The following is an 18,251-nucleotide window of genomic DNA, read 5'->3' as shown; positions in this document are numbered from 1 at the left end:
GGAGCAGGGAGGGGCTCGACCCCTCCCCCGAACAATGGCGGTGCAGGGAGGGGGCTCGACCCCTCTCCTGTCGGAAAAAAGGGAGCAAGGAGGGGCTCGACCCCCTCCCCTGCCGTAACAGGGAGCAGGGAGGGTCTTGACCCCTCCCCTGCCGTAAAAGGGAGCAGGGAGGGGCTCGACTCCCTCCCCTGCCGTAACAGGGAGTAGGAGGGGCTCGACCCCTCCCCTGTCGGAACAGGGAGCAGGAGGGGCTCAACCCCTCCCCTGCCGTAACAAGGAGCACAGGGAGGGCTCGACCCCTCCCCTGCCAAAAGGAGACGTAGGGAGGCGGCTTGACCCCTCCCCTGCAAACAGAGGCATCGGGAGGGGGCTGGGCCCCTCCCTCTTAAAACACATCGCAGGGAGGGGGCTTTGCCCCTCCCCTACGATTTAGGGCAGCAAGGAGGGGGCTTTGCCCCTCCCTTGCGATCGAGGGAGACAAGGAGGTGGCTCAGCCCCTCCCTGTGCAAACGGAGAATTGAGGGAGAGAGAGGCGGAAGGAAAAGGAGAAGAAAAATGAGGGGAGCGTACCTGGGGGTTGCCGGAAGAAGCTCGCCGAAGGAAGTGGGGTCGTCGGTGGCCGCTACTCCGCAGATGCGAGGAGAGGGGGGGGGGGGGTCGGGTAGAGAGAGAGAGAGACAAGAGAGCGAGAGGGGAAGGAGGTTTCGAGAAACCTCCCCCCTTTGCCTCACTGTCTTTAAAAGGCAGATACAGAGGCAGTGGCTTCGAGTTGGGTCCAGGTTGGGTTCGGGTCCTGATCCGACCTGATTCCAAGCCTCTTTTTTATTTATTTATTTTTTTTTTTGGGGGGGGGGGGGGGTTACAGCCTGAATATGGAATCTGGCCTGATCACATATCAAAGCTAATGGAGCTCAAGCCCAAAAACATTGGCATGCCTGCCTCAGACTGATTGACCTGACACATGCACACATACACACAACATGAAAAACAAAGGGGCAAATCTTTTTTTTCATTAATAAATTTGCTTCTATGACATTTCAGAAAAAAGAAAGAATTAGTTTTCTTACATTAACTGAATATCTAATGTGAAGTTATTTTTTCCTACAATTGTGTTTTTACTTATTTTTTGTGAAATTTCAAGATAAAATGAATAGCTTTCTTTAGACATTTTGGTTTTGCAAAGTTCACTGTCCATTTTCTGCATGGATTTCTTTGTTGCCTGTCGGGTTGTATGTTTGGACTTTTTTTGAAGTTTTATTTGGTCAATTTTGGAATAAATTTTCCAGATCGGTGTTCTTATTGAAGATAAGGAGTTTGTTGCTTCATATATGAATGGAATCCCTTGGACAGCTGGAAAATTTGCTTACAGTCTCCGTGTATCATTGTGGTTTGAGCATCTTGGTTTACATCCTATGGAGGTTGGTCTGATATGTTTTGGCTTTAATTTTCTTTTTTTCGCTTTGACAGTTGTGGAATATATTTACCTGTACTTTTATTGTGAGGCTTGTGCCCTTTAGGCATCTTACACATATTTATTCTGTTTTCCCTTTCATGACCCTATTTGCATATGTTGGATATAAGTGTGATATTGCCCTGAACTAAGGATGAATGAAGATAAAACATCCATAATTTATAAATTTGATCTATGGATCTGTAATGAATCAATGGTGCACGAATACAATGCCAACAAAGGGCTACACGCGCACAACAAAAACCGTGGTCTCTAATGGACCAAACACAATCTCAATCTCATAAAAGAGATAATGAATATGAACTTTCACAATAACACCAAGGCACAAAAGCCTATAAATAAAAAGGATTTTTATAAACCTCCACAATATGCTTCAAAGAGCATAGTTTACAAGAGTGTAGAGCCTCACTTGGAGTGAGGGAGGCAGTCCAACAGTCATTGGACTGGCTTCCAACTGTCATATTTATGACCGTTGGGGGCAGTCCAACGACTAGTTGGACTGCCTCCCAACAGTCACACGGTGCATTAATTACAAAAGACAAAAAATTACATGTTCTCTAATGGACTGTACTAAATATAAATACTTAAAAGACCAAAATACTCATATATAGTATTTTAACACTCCCCCTCAAACTGACGGTGAAATCACCAATAGTTTGCTAAGAAGATACAAGAATTTGGGTAGAGGAAGAGCTTTGGTGAAGAAGTCCATAATCTGAAACTCGGACTGAACATATGGCAACGTAATCGTTCCCTTCAAATATTCTTCGCAAACATAGTGACAATCCATCTCAATATGTTTTGTTCGCTCATGAAACGTGTGATTATTTGCTATATATATGGCGCTTTTGTTATCGCAACATAATTTTGAAGGTTCTGACGCATCAACACCCATATCTGAAAGTAGTGCTCTCATCCATACGACCTTGGTGGTTGTTGTAGCCATCGCCCTATACTCAGCTTCCATAAAAGATAGACACTTTCTGTTGCTTTTTGCATCGCAAAAAGATGAGGGAATCACCTACAAATACACAAAAATGACGATTATTGAGATCACCCTAGTCAGAATCAGAATAAGCAATAAGATTTAAAGATGATGAAGAGGATAAGAATAACCCTTTAGATATAGTTTTCTTGATGTATCGAACTATTCTTAATACTGCACTCATGTGAACCAATGTGGGCGCATGTTGAAATTGACTTGCAGTGTGTACAACATGCGCAATGTTTGGCCTGATAATGGATAGATACATTAATGATCTTATAAGTTGTGTACAACTCTCATTTTTGCATTTATCACTTCAGGAGTATCGGCATATTTTGTGTCAGTGATTCCCGAGCGCGCAACACTATCAGTTGCAAACTTGATTTGAGACAAAATGTACCCTCTTGGAGCGTAGGCTATTTCAATTCCTAAAAAACATTTCAAAAACCAAGGTCAGTCATATCAAAAGATTTTTTAAGTATAATTTTAATTTCTTCAATTTTCTTCTGATCATTCCTAGTAATGATCATATCATCAACATATAAAAGGAGAATGATAAGTGAGGTAGTTGTAGATCTTACAAAAATGGTAGTGTCATTGTAACAAGATCTAAATCCAAGATTCAACACAATACCACTAAACCGATCATACTATGCTTTAGGGGCTTGTTTAAGTCCATATAAATTTTTTTGAAGACGAAAAACCATATCATTTTCAATAGTCAAACCAGGAAGAGGATCCATGAATACTTCTTTATTTAAATTTTCATTTAAGAATGCATTTTTAACATCTAACTGGTATATAGGCAATTTTCTAATGGATGCTACTGCAACTAGAGCCTTAACTGTGGTCATATGAGCTACTAGGGCAAATGTTTCTTCATAATCTATTCCATATTTTCGAGAGTATCCTTTCAAAACTAATCTTCCTTTATATCTTTATAGGGACCCGCCACTTTTTGTTTTAATTTTAAAAACCCATCTATACCCTATTGTTTTCTTTACTTTGGGGAGAGGTTGAATTGCCCAAGTATGAGCCTCGGAAGGCATCTAATGAAAAGAAGTGTATCTCTTGTTACGGGCCATGGGTCAGGAGATCCAGACCCGTGACCATTGTCATTTCATTAATGGCACTGTGTAATTTATTCTCTTGTAATAAGGGTATTTTAGTACCCTAATCTTTGTATTAGTATGTTATTATAAAGGGATTTGAATAGCAGCCGACCCATACAATTTTGGGCATCGATTTTCTCTGCAGTCTCTCTCTCTCTCTCTCTCAGCTTTCACGCGTGGAAGAATTCGAGCATTGCAAATCTTTCATGGTATCAGAGCTACGCTACAGCTGGACCTGGAATTGATCTCAAAGGTACGTCTGAAAGATCTGAACCCTATCGATTTTCTCTTCTAAGTCAAGAATTTTTTTTCTTCTGTCTGTTTCCTCAATCTCGTCTGAATATTCATTCCTCAATTTTCTTCTCGATCAGATCTGTCTCACCTTATTTTTCTTTGCCTCTTGATCTCTATCAGATCTGACGTTAATCAGATCTGATCAAACTTTCTTCTCTAATAAATCTGAGTTAACTCAGTGCAGTTAATCGATCTCAATCTCTTCTCTCATTCTTCAATCTGTCATCAACATATATTGTTTATTGTTTTCGATCAGAGCGTGATCTAATCACGTAATTGGGTTTTTATTTGATCCAGCCACATCTCTGATCAGATCTGACCAGGCTCAGACCTGACGTTACCCTCATTTCTACCATTTTATCTCTTTTAGCTTGAAAGCAATGCGTCAACACCGGGTGTGAATTCCTATTCACATATTTTTTTGTGGTTTTCATATTCAGTATTCATTCTCTTCTGAAAATTAGAAATCTGATAGATATTCAATATCTGTTTTAAATCAGACATTGATCTGAATTAGTTTCTGCAAAAAAAAAGGGGGTTACAGAAACTGTAGACAAATTGTACTGGACACACTCCTAATACTGTGAAACATGGATTCACTTCCTACTCAGTCGGTCCTTTCTTCAAGCTTCCTCAGTCAACTCAGTGTCTGAAAAATTAAACAATTCTAACTTCTTGACTTGGAAGAGGCAAATCATACCTTTCATTAGGAGTCAGGATCTTTCTGGACATCTGGATGGATCTGTTCTAGTTCCTCCCGAGTTCATATCATGAGAAGAAAGGGACAACAAAGAAGCATCTACTACGGTATATGTTAGAAATCCTGAATTTGTAGCTTGGATGAAAAGAGACCAAGCGCTAGTTGCTTATATTACATTTACACTGTCATAAGAGGTGCTTGTAGCAATTCTAGATGACTACACTGCCATGCAACTTTGGGACAGACTTGTTCAGACATACTCACAGGTTTTTCAGGCCAGGATTATGTTTCTTAAAAGAGATTTTCAAATGTTAAGAAAGGATTCCATGACCATCATGGAATACTTGAACAAAATGAAGGTTATCACAGATCAACTAGCAGTTGTTGGATGTGCAGTAATTGATAAAGATTTGGTACAACAAACTCTCAGTGGATTGGGACCCGACTATCATATGATTGTTACTTCCTTGTTATGTTTACCTAAGCTGCCCAACTTTGAAGATCTACGTGCAAAATTATTATAATATGAGATGAACCTAAAGGGATTTTCTGAAGAATCATCTATGCATATTGGGGCACAAGAAGTTCTTGCTACAGGGATTACTATTGCACGAGGACAAGGAAGCTATGATATCAAGGGAAAAGGAGGACAAGGGAGAAGTGGTCAAGGAGGCCGTGGATTATTGCCTACACCCAACACATATATCAATCCACAAAGACAGAGGCCAATTCCTACTTGCTTTCTATGTAATAAAAATGGGCATATCAAAGCTAACTGTTGGTTCAATCCCCAAAATAAAGGAAAATCGACACAAACTGAAGCAAAGAGAGGCACAAACAGTACAAGGACCAGCGGAGAAGTAAATGAGTTATTGTTGTCAGCTTTAGCAGGATTGAATCTGAAACAGAATGAGCAAGGTACTTGGTACGTGGACTCTGGCGCAACGACTCACGTTACTGGTGATGCCGGTAAGCTCCTAAACCTTGTTCCTTACATTGGTAGAAGTAGTATAGTTATTAGGGATGGATCCCACCACTCTATCTCTCATATTGGAAACTTCATTATACCTTTGTCAGAATCTTCTATCAACCTTTCAAAAGTTCTTTATGCTCCTAACATCAAGAAAAACATTGTTTCAGTTTCTAAACTTGTTGATGATATCAAAGCCTCAATTGAATTTACTCCCTCTTCTGTTCTTGTCAAGGACCTCTGCACGAAGGAGACGTTCGGTAGAGGAAAACGGCAAGGCAATATGTATGTTTTTCAAGAAGATCCTTCAACACATATTCGCCCTGTAGACCCAAACTTGAAGCTCCACTCATCGTTGCCTTCTGAGAATTCCACATGTGTCTTTAGTGTCTCTGAAATCAATAAGCCAAACCTTTGGCATGGTCGTCTAGGTCACTGCAGTAATAATTTCATTGAGAAACTTGTTTCAAGTAACCTCATTCCCAAGTCAGGTTTAGGAATAAATGTCAATGACAACAAATGTTCTAGTTGTCTCTTATGTAAGAGTCATGTCTTACCTTTTCATTCTATCAATAAAAGAGCTTCAAGACCTTTTGAGATTATCTTCTCTGATGTTTGGGGGCCTGCCCCAGTTGCTTCCATATCTGGAACTAGATATTATCTTTTATTTGTTGACAGTTATTCCTGTTATTTTTGGATATTTTTCATGAAACACAAATCTGAGACTTTCAAGTTGTTCCGAAACTTCCATTCCTTTGTCAAAAACCAATTTTCTGAAAACATCCTTAGTTTTTAATGTGACGGAGGAGGTGAATTTTCTTCCATTGACTTTACTAACTTTCTTCAAAGTAACGGGATAAGGAAAAAGGTGTCTTGCCCACACACACCTCAGCAGAATGGGATTGCTGAAAGGAAGCATCGCCATATTGTTGAGAGTGCGATGAGCATGATACTAGTCTTCTGATTACTTTATGGACAGAGGCTTTTCATTCTGCAGTTCATGTGATAAATCGATTGCCCATGACTATTTTGGAAAACAAGTCTCCTTACTTTTCTCTATTTAGTGCACATCCCAACTATCATGATTTGCGTGTGTTTGGTTGTTTATGCTACGTTCATGTTGATAATTCAATGAGACATAAGTTTCAGGACAAGGCCCTGAAGTGCAGGTTTGTGGGTTATGCTGATGACTATAAAGGGTACATGTGCTATGATCCGGTGAGCAAGCACATCAAAATATCAAGAAATGTCATCTTCGATGAATTGAATTTTGATTGTCGATGTACTAGCTCTTCAGAATCAAATTCTAAAATTGAGACTTATTATCCTTGGCTGAATTATGAACTTTTCTTCGGAGTTAGTGATGTCTGCCCCTCAAATTGTACTCAAAAGGATAAGGAATCTGTGTCTGCTGATGAGATGATTGCCCATGAAAACACAGACCCAACTTTGGATCCAGAAAGGTATAAAGGTCTTGTTTACACTCGACAAGAAAGAGAGCCGCCCACCATAGTTAATCTAGAAATGGACACATCCTCTACATCCAACATCGTTGATGTTAGAAGATCCACTCGTTCTCGCCATCCAATTGAAAGATGGGTCAATTATGAAAGTTTTTCATTAGATTTTCAACTCTTTCTAACAGCCTTGAGCAAAGAAGATGAACCCACAACGTTCTCCCAAGCATCAAATTCCAGAAGATGGATTAAAGCAATGAATGAGGAAATGGAAGCTCTACATGAATGTGGTACGTGGGATGTTGTACCAAGATCACCTGACAGAAATATTGTTGGTTCAAAATGGGTGTACAAAATAAAGTATAAACCAGATGGGACTATAGAGCGATACAAGGCGAGACTTGTAGCCAAAGGTTTTACACAGGAGCAAGGACAGGACTATGATGAAACCTTTAGTCCAGTGGTGAGGATGGGGACAATTCGAGTCATACTTTCTTTAGCTATTGAACACCAATGGACCATTAGCCAACTTGATTTGAAGAATGCCTTTCTTCATGGAGATTTGAGAGAAGAAGTTTACATGGAACAACCCACTGGTTACGCAGAAGGTAATCTTACAAAATATGTCTGCAGACTAAAAAGGGCGATATATGGATTGAAGCAGGCATCTCGATCTTGGTTTGACAGCTTTTCTCTTGAAATACAAAAATATGGTTTTAAGAAATTTCTTCTTGACCACTCCTTATTTATATTTAAGAACCAAGACACAATTACTCTGCTGTTGATATATGTGGATGATATCATCATTACTGGTAATTCCAATGAGCACATTGAAGAAGTCAAACATCTCTTGAATCAGAGGGTTAAAAATGAAGGACCTTGGCAAACTACGATACTTTCTTGGATTTGAAGTCGACAGTACCTCTGAAGAGATGACTCTCACTCAACATAAGTATATCATTGATGTTCTCAATAAAGCAGGTATGAAAGATTGCAAGCCCTTGGGAACTCCTAGTGTTCTTCACCAAAGGCTTAGCTCTCAAGATGGAGATCCATATGAAAATCCCACACACTATCGTAGCATAGTGGGTATGTTACAATACCTCACTTTTACTCGCCCTGATATAGTTTACTTTGTGAATCAAGTATCTCAGTTTATGCATGCACCTTGTGAAGGGCATATGGAAGCGATTAAACAGATACTTTGATATCTGAAGGGAACGGTTGGGGATGGTCTTTTATATAAGAGAAAGACCAATGGGCAAAATGCACATGACATCACTGTTTATTCTGATGCGGATTGGGCGGGAGATCCAGATGAACGCAGATTAGTATCCGGCTATTGTGTGTTTGTTGGGATGAATTTGGTTTCTTGGAGTAGTAAGAAACAAAAGGCTATTGCCAGATCCAGTACAGAGGCTGAATACAGGTCAATGGCAGCCGCCACTGCTGAAGCTACTTGGCTTAGACATTTACTGACAGAAGTAGGAGAATCGATCTCTCGATCACTTCTTTTGTGTGACAACCAGAGTGCCATTAGTATGTCTTTTAATCCAATCCATCACATTCGTGCCAAACATATTGAAATAGATCAGCATTTTGTGAGACAAAAAGTAGAAGAGAAAGAGATTGAGCCCGAATTTGTACGAACTACAGATCAAGTGGCGGATATATTTACAAAAGGACTGACAAAAGACAAATTTTGGATGTTAAAAGGCAAGTTGTTCATGGTTCAAGACCATGCACAACTTGAGGGAGGGTGAAAAGAAGTGTATCTCTTGTTACGGGTCACGGGTCAGGAGATCCAGACCCATGATCATTGCCATTTCATTAATGGCACTGTCTAATTTATTCTCTTGTAATAAGGGTATTTTAGTACCCTAATCTTTGTATTAGTATGTTATTATAAAGGGATTAGAATAGCAGCCGACCCATACAATTTTGGTTATCGGTTTTCTCTGCAGTCCCCCCTCTCTCTCTCTCTCTGTTTCTCAGCTTTCACGTGTGGAAGAATTCGAGCATTGCAAATCTTTCATCTAATTCTATTTTCATGGCTTCAACCCATTCTTTTATGTTTTTAACTTCGTTGTAGTTAGAGGGTTCATGATATAAATGAATGGTTAGAAGACAAGTCCTATAGTTAGGAGAAAAGGATTCATAAGAAACAAATCTATTTGGAGGCCTATCTATTCGTTTAAATCTTCTAACACTAGTTTCTTCAACATTTGTTGATTGCTTATATCTTTCAAGTGCACATGGATGCTCCCCATTATCTCATCTAGAGTATTGTAGAAGATTATGAGATAATTCTCTTTCTTCACTTGAGTCGTTAATAGACTCGAAATTACCAATGTCATTATCAACAATTTCATTATTTGATTTAGGTAACAAATCAAATAAGAAAGCATGCTTAGATTCTTCTTTAGGTTTTTCAAAAGCAAATCCATTTTCATTTTCAAGAAAAGTAACATTTATAGAAACATAACGCTAATTATTTGTTTCATCATAACATCGCTAGCCTTTTTTATTTTTGGCATATCTAAGAAAAATACATTTTATAGCTTTAGGATAGAGTTTGTTATATTTTTCAAGAAGCACAAAACATTTGCATCCAAACACCCTTGACCTTTTTAACAACAACAACTATACCTTCATCCCAAAACAATTGGGGTCGGCGATATGAACCAAAAAAGAAAATCATTTTGGGTCTTCCACATGAATCCTTCTCCTCCAATCATTTCTATCCAATGCCATGTCTTCGGTGAGGTTCAAAGCATTCATATCCTTTCCTATCACCTCCATTTATGTCTTCCTAGGCCTACCCCGACCTCTTTTAACTAATATATTTTCCCATTTCTCCATCCTTCTAACTGGAGCATCATTAGGCCTTCGTCGAATATGTCCAAACCACCGTAAACGATTCTCTCTCATCTTATTTTCAATGGGTACAACGCCTACCTTCTTACGCATCTCCTCGTTCCGAATCTTATCTTTTATTGTATTTCCACACATCCATCTCAGCATACGCACCTTAGCTACACTCATTTTTTGAATATGATGTCTCTTGGCAGCCCAACATTTTGTACCATATAGTAAAGCGGGCCTAATAGTCGTCCTATAAAACTGTCCCTTCAACCGCAATGGCATTATACGATCGCACAACACTCCAGTTGCACTCTTTCCATTTCATCCACCCAACCTTTATCCTATGATTTACATCTCCATCAATTTCTCCATACTTTTGAATGATAGATCACAAATATTTGAAACAATCATCCACCGGTATTTCTTGCTCACCAAGCTTCACTACACTCCCATCACTACTTCGTTGCTTACTAAATCGACATTCCATGTATTCTGTCTTACTCTTACTCAACTTAAAACCTCTTGCTTCCAATGTCTGTCTCCATAATTCTAACTTAGCATTAACCCCAGCTCTAGACTCATAAATCAAAACAATATCATCAACAAACAACATACACCTTGACACATTTTCTTGAACTGATCTCGTAAGCTCATCCATCACTATAGCAAATAGGAAAGGGCTTAAAGTAGATCCTTGATGTAACCCAACCGTTATAGAAAAAATTGGTTGTCACCCCTCCACTTGTGCGGACGTTGGTTACTACTCCTTCATACATATCTTTAATTATACTAATGTACTTGAGAGAAACACCTTTCTTCATCATTGTCCACCAGAGAACGTCCCTAGGTACTCTATCGTATGCCTTCTCCAAATCAATAAAAACCATATGCAAATCTTTGTTCCTCTCTCTATTTCTCTCAATAAGTTGTCTAAAAAGATGTGTAGCTTCCATAGTTGATCTTCCAGGCATAAAACCAAATTGATTCTCCGATATCATGACAACCTTCCTCAACCTAGACTCAATCACCCTCTCCTAAAGTTTCATAGTATGACTCATGGGTTTTATACCACGATAGTTTGTGCAATCTTGTATATCACCCTTATTCTTATATAGAGGCACCAAAGTACTCTTCCTCCACTCATTAAGCATCTTATTTGTCCGCCAAATCTTGTTAAAAAGATTTGTCAATCATTCTAAACCTTTCTCTCCCAAGCATTTCCAAGCCTCGATAGGAATACCATCTGGGCCAACTACCCTTCTTGATTTCATTTTCTTCAAAGCCTCTGCAATTTTTTTCTTTTGAATCTTGCGCATGAAGTCACAATTCATCTCATGAAAAGGAATGAAGAAGTCTCCAAGATCCTGAGCATGACTTTCATTAAATAGCTTATCAAAATAATCTTTCCATCTCTCCTTAATCTCCTCATCTTTGACTAAAACCCTTTGTGTTTCATCTTTGATACATCTAACCATACCCAGATCCCTCGATTTCCTATCTCTCATCTTTGCAAGCCTATAAATATCCTTCTCGCCCTCTTTGGTATCCAACTTATCATAAACCTCCTTATATACCTTATCCCTCGCGTTCCGAACTACTTTTTTAGCTTCCTTCTTTGCTATCATATACTTTTTCAAATTCTCATTATCATGACTCTCACTTAGATTTCTATAACACTCTCTTTTAACCTTAATAGCTAATTTGATATCCTCGTTTCACCACGATGTATCCTTACCTAGTGGTGCACCGCCTTTAGACTCACCCAATACCTCCTTAGCCACCTTTCTCATGCCACCCACTATCTTATTCTACATTGATTCTGAATCCTCCTCGAGACACCAATCAACTTCCTTAACTACCCGCTCTACAAACATTCCTTGTTTAGCTCCTTTCAGTGCCCACCACTTAATTCTAGGATCTATCCTATGTCTATCCCTTGGCATTGTTTAATTCTAAGATCTAAAATTAAGACTCTATGTTGTGTAGCTTCACTTTCTCCCGGTATAACCTTACAATCGATGCAACAACCCCTATCTCTCTTTCCAAGTAGGAAAAAATCTATCTGACTCGTATTAACCCTACTTTTAAATGTTACCAGGTGAAACTCCCTCTTCCTAAACCAAGTGTTTGCTAAGATCATATCATAGGACAAACCAAAATCTAAAATTCTTTCTCCACTTTCGTTTCTTTCTCCTATACCATAGCCTCCATGGATACTCTCAAATCCATCCCTACTAATGCATACATGCCCATTAAGGTCACCACCGATGAAAAACCTTTCTTCATAAGATATCCTTTGTACTACTCCATCTAAATCTTCCCAAAATTGACGCTTAATGGAATCATCTAAACCTACTTGAGGTGCGTAAACACTAATAATATTAATAATATCCGTACCTATTACTAATTTAATAAGTAAAATCCTATCACCCTTCCTACGGACCTCAACTACATTATCTATAAACTCACGACTTATAACAATCCCTACTCCATTCCTATTCCTATTTATTCCTGTATACCAAATCTTATATCCCCAAGGTTCTATCACTTTTGCTTTCTCACCTGCCCATTTGGTCTCTTGTAGACATAAAATATCAATCTTTCTCCTACACATAACATCTACTAACTCTACCAACTTACCATGTAAAGACCCTATGTTCCAAGTGGCTAACCTAATTTTATGGTCTTGGACTAACTTCTTTACCCCCACCCGTCCAACAAAGTGAGGGAACCCTTGCTTATTTGACACCACACCCGGGCGCCGGTGTGACGCGTCGCTTCCGAGCGACGACCTAGCAACCCTTGCCCATTTATCACTGCCTCCGGGCCTATAGAGTACAACGCGTCGCTCAGTAGGGAACGCCCCAACGAAATTCTCATATTGGTTCATATTCATAGGGCATGACTAAGTTTTTATGTTGGCTGTCACATGCCTACCGCAACCCTCCTCCTTTATCCGGGCTTGGGATCGGCAGTGCATAACTAAACAGTTATACACAGGCGGAGTTACCCTTGACCTTTTTAAGTTACGAGAAATTTTAAAAAGTTTTTCAATAGGAGATTTGTTTTTCAATGTTTGAGAAGTTATTCTATTTATTAGATATACTGTGGTTAGAACGACTTCGGCCCATTTTTTTTTTTTATTTCTTTTGAAATAAATAAGGTCCTAGTAGTTTCAATAATGTGAAGATGCTTTCTTTCGAAAATGCCATTTTGTTGAGGGGTCCTAGGGCAAGATTTTTGTTGTACAATTCCATGTGTTTTTAGATAGAATTGAAATTCATTTGAAAGAAACTCTCCCCATGAGTCTGAGCGGAAGACTTTAATATTTGTTTCAAATTGATTTTTAACAAGATTATGAAAGTTTTTAAAACATGAAAAAACTTCGGATTTGAGTTTGAGGAAGTATATCCAAGTATGTCTACTAAAATCATCTATGAATATAACATAATATGAGTAACCACCTTTTGACATAACGGAAGTCGGACCGCGTACATCTGAATGCACTAATTCAAAATTTTCATTAAGACATGGAGGTTCTAGGTCCAAAAGGTGTCATTTGCATTTTTCCAAGTATACAATCTTCATATAGAAAATCTTTATCTTTACAAAATTTTTCCAAAAATAGAGAATAAGATAATTTGAATATACTTGGATGTCCTAATCTTTTATGCTAAAAATCTAAATTAATGTCTTTAACGTGATTACAAAAGAGTTTTTAGGTAAACACATGAAATCCATATAGTAAAGATCTCCTCTTTTATGACCTTACCCAATCAGCTTCCCTGACTGGAGATCCTGCACCCAACCAGCCTTAGATGAGAAGAATACTTTACATCCATAATAAAAAAATTGATATACTAAAAAAAGATTTAAATCCAATTTTGGAATAACCCTCACTTTTGAGACAAGGAAATTTTTTGAGATATTGTTGAGGTTTCCTATACTTTTAACTTTTAAATAAGTATCATCGGTGGTTGATACACATGAAAAATATGAATTAGTGCAATCGGATAATAGAGTCTCATCATGAGTCATGTGAAAAGAGGCACCCGAATCCAAAATCCAAGAAGACTTATCTGGAGGAGAAGCGGAAGAGATGATGGCGCCGGATGTAAGAGTGACCTTACGAATTTCTAAGACAACCTCTGTTATTTGGACAATGGTTAAATCATTGAAGTTGCCTCCTTTCTTTGATTCTTGAGGTTCTTTAGTTAAAGCAGTCACTTTCTTAAATTTAGGACAATCTGGTCTTATATGTTCCGGTTCCTTACAATGATGGCAAATGATTTTTCCTTTGTATCCTCCTCCATTATGTCCTTCTCCATTGAATTTTCTCTCAAAGTGAGGTGGTTTATATGTTTTTATAAAATTTTCGGGTCTTGCCATGGAAAATGCCTCATCATTAGACTTGTGCGTTCCAAGTCTTATTTTCTCTTGGTAAATTTGAGCAAGAGCCTCACTTATAGAAGGAGTCGAGGTCCTATGAAGCAAAGAAGACCTAACTTGCTCAAATTTTGACCAGAGGCCATAAAGAAAGGAAAAAAGTTTTTCTCTTTTTATTTGAGATCTTCTCATTTTAATAGCCGAACCTTCCCATTTTTGTTCTAACATGGCTAGTTCATCCCAAATATGAGATAAAATACCATAAAAATCTCTTACGCTTTTATCGTCTTGTTTTGCATTACGTACCTTATCTTGAAGATAATATAGCCTAGCCATATCTTTTTGGATGAAGGTATTCTTTAGAAAAATCCATGCATCACATGCTTTTTTAAACTTGATAATGTTGGTGGCGATTTTGAACTCCATGGTATTCATAAACCATATAAAACATGAGAGAATTTGAGCATTGCTCGCTTCCCAATCCTCCAACTTGTTTTGATATTCTTGCAAAACTTTCTCCTTTTCTTCTTCGGACAAAGCTTTGACTTGATCTCCTTCTCTCCTTGTCAATTTTAGTTGCGGTTTATTAGTGGTACCACTAACAAAACCCCATAGCTTCTTACCTTTGATGGGATTCTCCGTTGCCATCACCCACATCAAGTAGTTGTTTTCATTGAGCTTGTAGGAGATGACAGATGCGGAGTCTCTTTTTCCCACATTGTAATTCAAGAATTTTGACTAGAGGAGTTGGAAGAGGACCAAGAGTTGAGGAGCACCACCGCAAGTTAGAATAATCCCGAAATAATTTTCACTTCTTCAAGAGCAAAGCTCTGATACCATGTAATGAATCAATGGTGCACGAATACAATGCCAACAAAGGGCTACACAAGTGCACAACAAAAACCGTGGTCTCTAATGGATCAAACACAATCTCATAAAAGAGATAATGAATATGAACTTTCACAATAACACCAAGGCACAAAAGCCTATAAATAAAGAGGATTTTTATAAACCTCCACAATATGCTTCAAAGAGCATAGTTTACAAGAGTGTAGCCTCACTTAGACTGAGCCTCCCAACAGTCACACAGTGCATTAATTACAAAAGACAAAAAATAAAAAGTCAAAAAGTTACATGTCAGTCCCTAATGGACTGTACTAAATACAAATACTTAAAAAGACCAAAATACCCCTATATATTACAGTATTTTAACAGGATCTGTCATGGTTCATTTACTACATACTTTGAACAAAAAAAGTTAATATTGAAATATTTTTAATAAAGATAAAAATGATAGTCTGGATTGTACCAAAATACAATTCTGAAAAAAGGATTTTCACATTCATATTGTTAGGTAAAAACATGATTTGTACTAAATGAAGCATGCTCAACCCATCCATACAGTCTGTTCTTCTTGAAAATACATGAGTATGTGAGGTTGCATCAATTGATATGGCATGCACATCTGTACCGGAGAGTGTCCACTATGAGAGAAGTATATATTTATTATGGCTAGCCTTGCTCTTAATTCTTCTTTCAGATTGCTAGAATCAGTGACCCTGTGATCGACACGACATATAAAGATATCTGGATGGCAACTGCGAAGGTGAGTTTTATTTATGGTTTGGTGAATAAACTATATTCATATCTTGATTCAGTAATTCAGTTCTTTTAAGTTTTGCCTGAAACTCTTCTGGTTTACCTCCCTCAAGTCGTCATCCTTGATAGGCTTAAAGGATTTCATTGATTGCATGGCTGTGACTGTGAATAGGCATGTTTAGATGTTTGTTGACACATCATCTTTTGCATGTGTACCCACTACCAGTATTTGCATGGATTTTTCTTGAGATTGTTATCCTGCAAGACTCTTTGAATTTAACAGGAAGTGTTGGATGACTATTCCAATCAAGATGAGACAGTGGAGGCAGTCCTCTATGGGCAAAAATAGAAAGTAAAAAGGAAGAAGAAAAAGGATGATGGGAAGTGCACAAATTTGGGTATTTTCCTGTCAACAGCTATCTCATAAGCAAGAAATTTATGACATTTAAAAGGTCATTCCCATGGTTGTCCAATACATGCAACAATGCTCTCTTAATCCTCTAAACAGTATCAGGCCTATGTCACTTCAAACATGCAACAATGGAACCAATGCAAAGTCTTCCATTGGAAAAAGACAAGGGAGAAACAATGAAAAAGATGGGGTGTTTGAAAAATGCATGCTTTCCTGTCAGCAGCTGTCTCGTAATCAAGAGTTGGAACATTTAAGGGTGGTCCCTATGGCTTAGCCCGTGCATGGATGATAGAGATTCTCTCTCAGTTGGGGGTCTACTGAGCTCTTATTTTATTCAGGTTCTATTAGTTAGTCATTTTGCATGCATTCAATACGAGAAAGATGACCCTCTTAATCTAGTTGTGGATTTCATGAATTATGTCAATGTGTCAGTCCTTATACAGGGATCCTAGGAATTAATATGTTTTGAAGATAGGGTATCACAAGGAGGAGAGTATCCCATCTTATCCTTTCCTAAAGGAACCTTGAGTTGTTTTGTAAAATTACCTTCAAACTTGCTTTTCTTAGAGAAATCCTACAGATTGTTTCGAGTAATTTGATTAATTGAGATCCCAAGTGGGTAGCGGGGAGGTATTTGCTTCCTCTAGATGTTATAAAAGGCATCTGCCCATCATCTTTGTTGCAAGAAATTCGGGTTGGACTGACTCAGGATTCTGGGCGAAGTCAATTTCGAGTTTGCACTTGCTTGATTTAGAAATGGTTGGTTAATGACAATTTCCATGAATGATTGAAGGACTGGTGACTTGGTGACAAATACCAAACTGGACAGTGAACTTGAGAAGTGGTTCTGCTTGAGGCTTGCCCTTTTCTCTTAGTTTGAGTTGAACCTGGGTGAACGCCAGAATTGTATACATATGTGTGTGTGTGTGTAAGGATCTTATCACATCCATAAATGATAAATCATAGATCGAACTGCCAAATTGGAAAAATATGATTGAATGAATTTTCCTTTACGCCCAATGGTGATAGGTTTGCGATGTTCCCTTTCACATTTTTATGACTAAATATTTGTCTAAATTTTCTTTTTCTCTCTCTTGCAGACAAATACCATGATCTATCAAGATGTATTTTCATGCATCCCGAACGATCTTATACGCTCCAGGTAAACTTGAAATGGTGGAAGTGATTCTTTCCTATGCATTATCTCTATTCCCCTCAAGATCCGCATGTGAGTGCCCCCATTTGATGTGGTTGCAGAACTGCATTAAGGCAAGCCATGGCCTATTTGAAGGAGAAAATTGGACATACGACCATTGATTTCGGAATATCTCCAGAGAGATTGGAATCTTGTCAAAACGGAGATGTCAAAGCAGCAGACCCCATGGAGAGGCTAAAGTCAGTGAAAGGGTTCCTTGTTTGTTATCCCTTGGATTTCATGTGTCAAGAAGATCTAAGACCAGTATTCAATGAGAGTGAGTTTTATGCATCCCCTCATGTCTTCCATTGAGCTTGTAGCTGCTAGCTATCTCATGGGTTGTATATTTCTCTCAATTCCGGTAAAAATTTTGGGCGAACGACCCTACTGTATATTGTGTATATTCTAAGCAGAACCAAGCAAGAGAGTTGGTGGCATGCAAACACCAAACCAGCTGCACATTCCGTTACATAAGTAGTGATAGTGAATTATATGTAGCAGTCTTCTCTACAGAACTTTCCAAGTCTTGGTTGCTTTAATTCACCGAGGCATACTATGGTGAGGTGGGTGTTCATAGTGAAGTTTATAGCCAATGTATTTGTATCCATCCACACGTGAAGGTCATTCGACCATCGTGTAACTCTCTTCTTTTTCTTTTCTTTTGTTTCCTTTTCCACATATTTTTAATTGTATTCAACATTTCCTCATAAAGAAAGCTGATTTATTATTCAGTTGTACAAGGGTTCAATAATTCAATTGGACGATTTTGTGTACTTTGTGCTTTTGCTCCTCTTCCGTATGAGGG

The 18,251-nt window shown here is 38.4% G+C and overlaps 1 protein-coding gene across 1 annotated transcript in view; it reads left to right on the top strand.

The window, feature by feature from the left end:
• Positions 1 to 17,940, top strand: part of LOC149833647 (phospholipase D zeta 1-like) — a 155,388-nt gene extending 137,448 nt beyond the window's left edge. Inside the window, exons 18-21 of the mRNA XM_090009189.1 lie at positions 1,287 to 1,418; positions 15,781 to 15,846; positions 17,352 to 17,413; positions 17,509 to 17,940. Coding sequence (XP_089865315.1) covers positions 1,287 to 1,418; positions 15,781 to 15,846; positions 17,352 to 17,413; positions 17,509 to 17,758 — 510 coding nt within the window. The 3' untranslated portion in view covers positions 17,759 to 17,940. The remainder of the gene's footprint in view (positions 1 to 1,286; positions 1,419 to 15,780; positions 15,847 to 17,351; positions 17,414 to 17,508) is intronic.
• The last annotated feature ends 311 nt before the right edge of the window (positions 17,941 to 18,251 follow it).

Source organism: Nuphar pumila, chromosome 6, assembly GCF_984573655.1.
Source record: "Nuphar pumila chromosome 6, dmNupPumi1.hap1.1, whole genome shotgun sequence".
Classification (NCBI taxonomy): Eukaryota; Viridiplantae; Streptophyta; class Magnoliopsida; order Nymphaeales; family Nymphaeaceae; genus Nuphar; species Nuphar pumila.
Note: the sequence above shows the minus strand (reverse complement) of the source record. Positions and strands in the feature narration are given on the sequence as shown.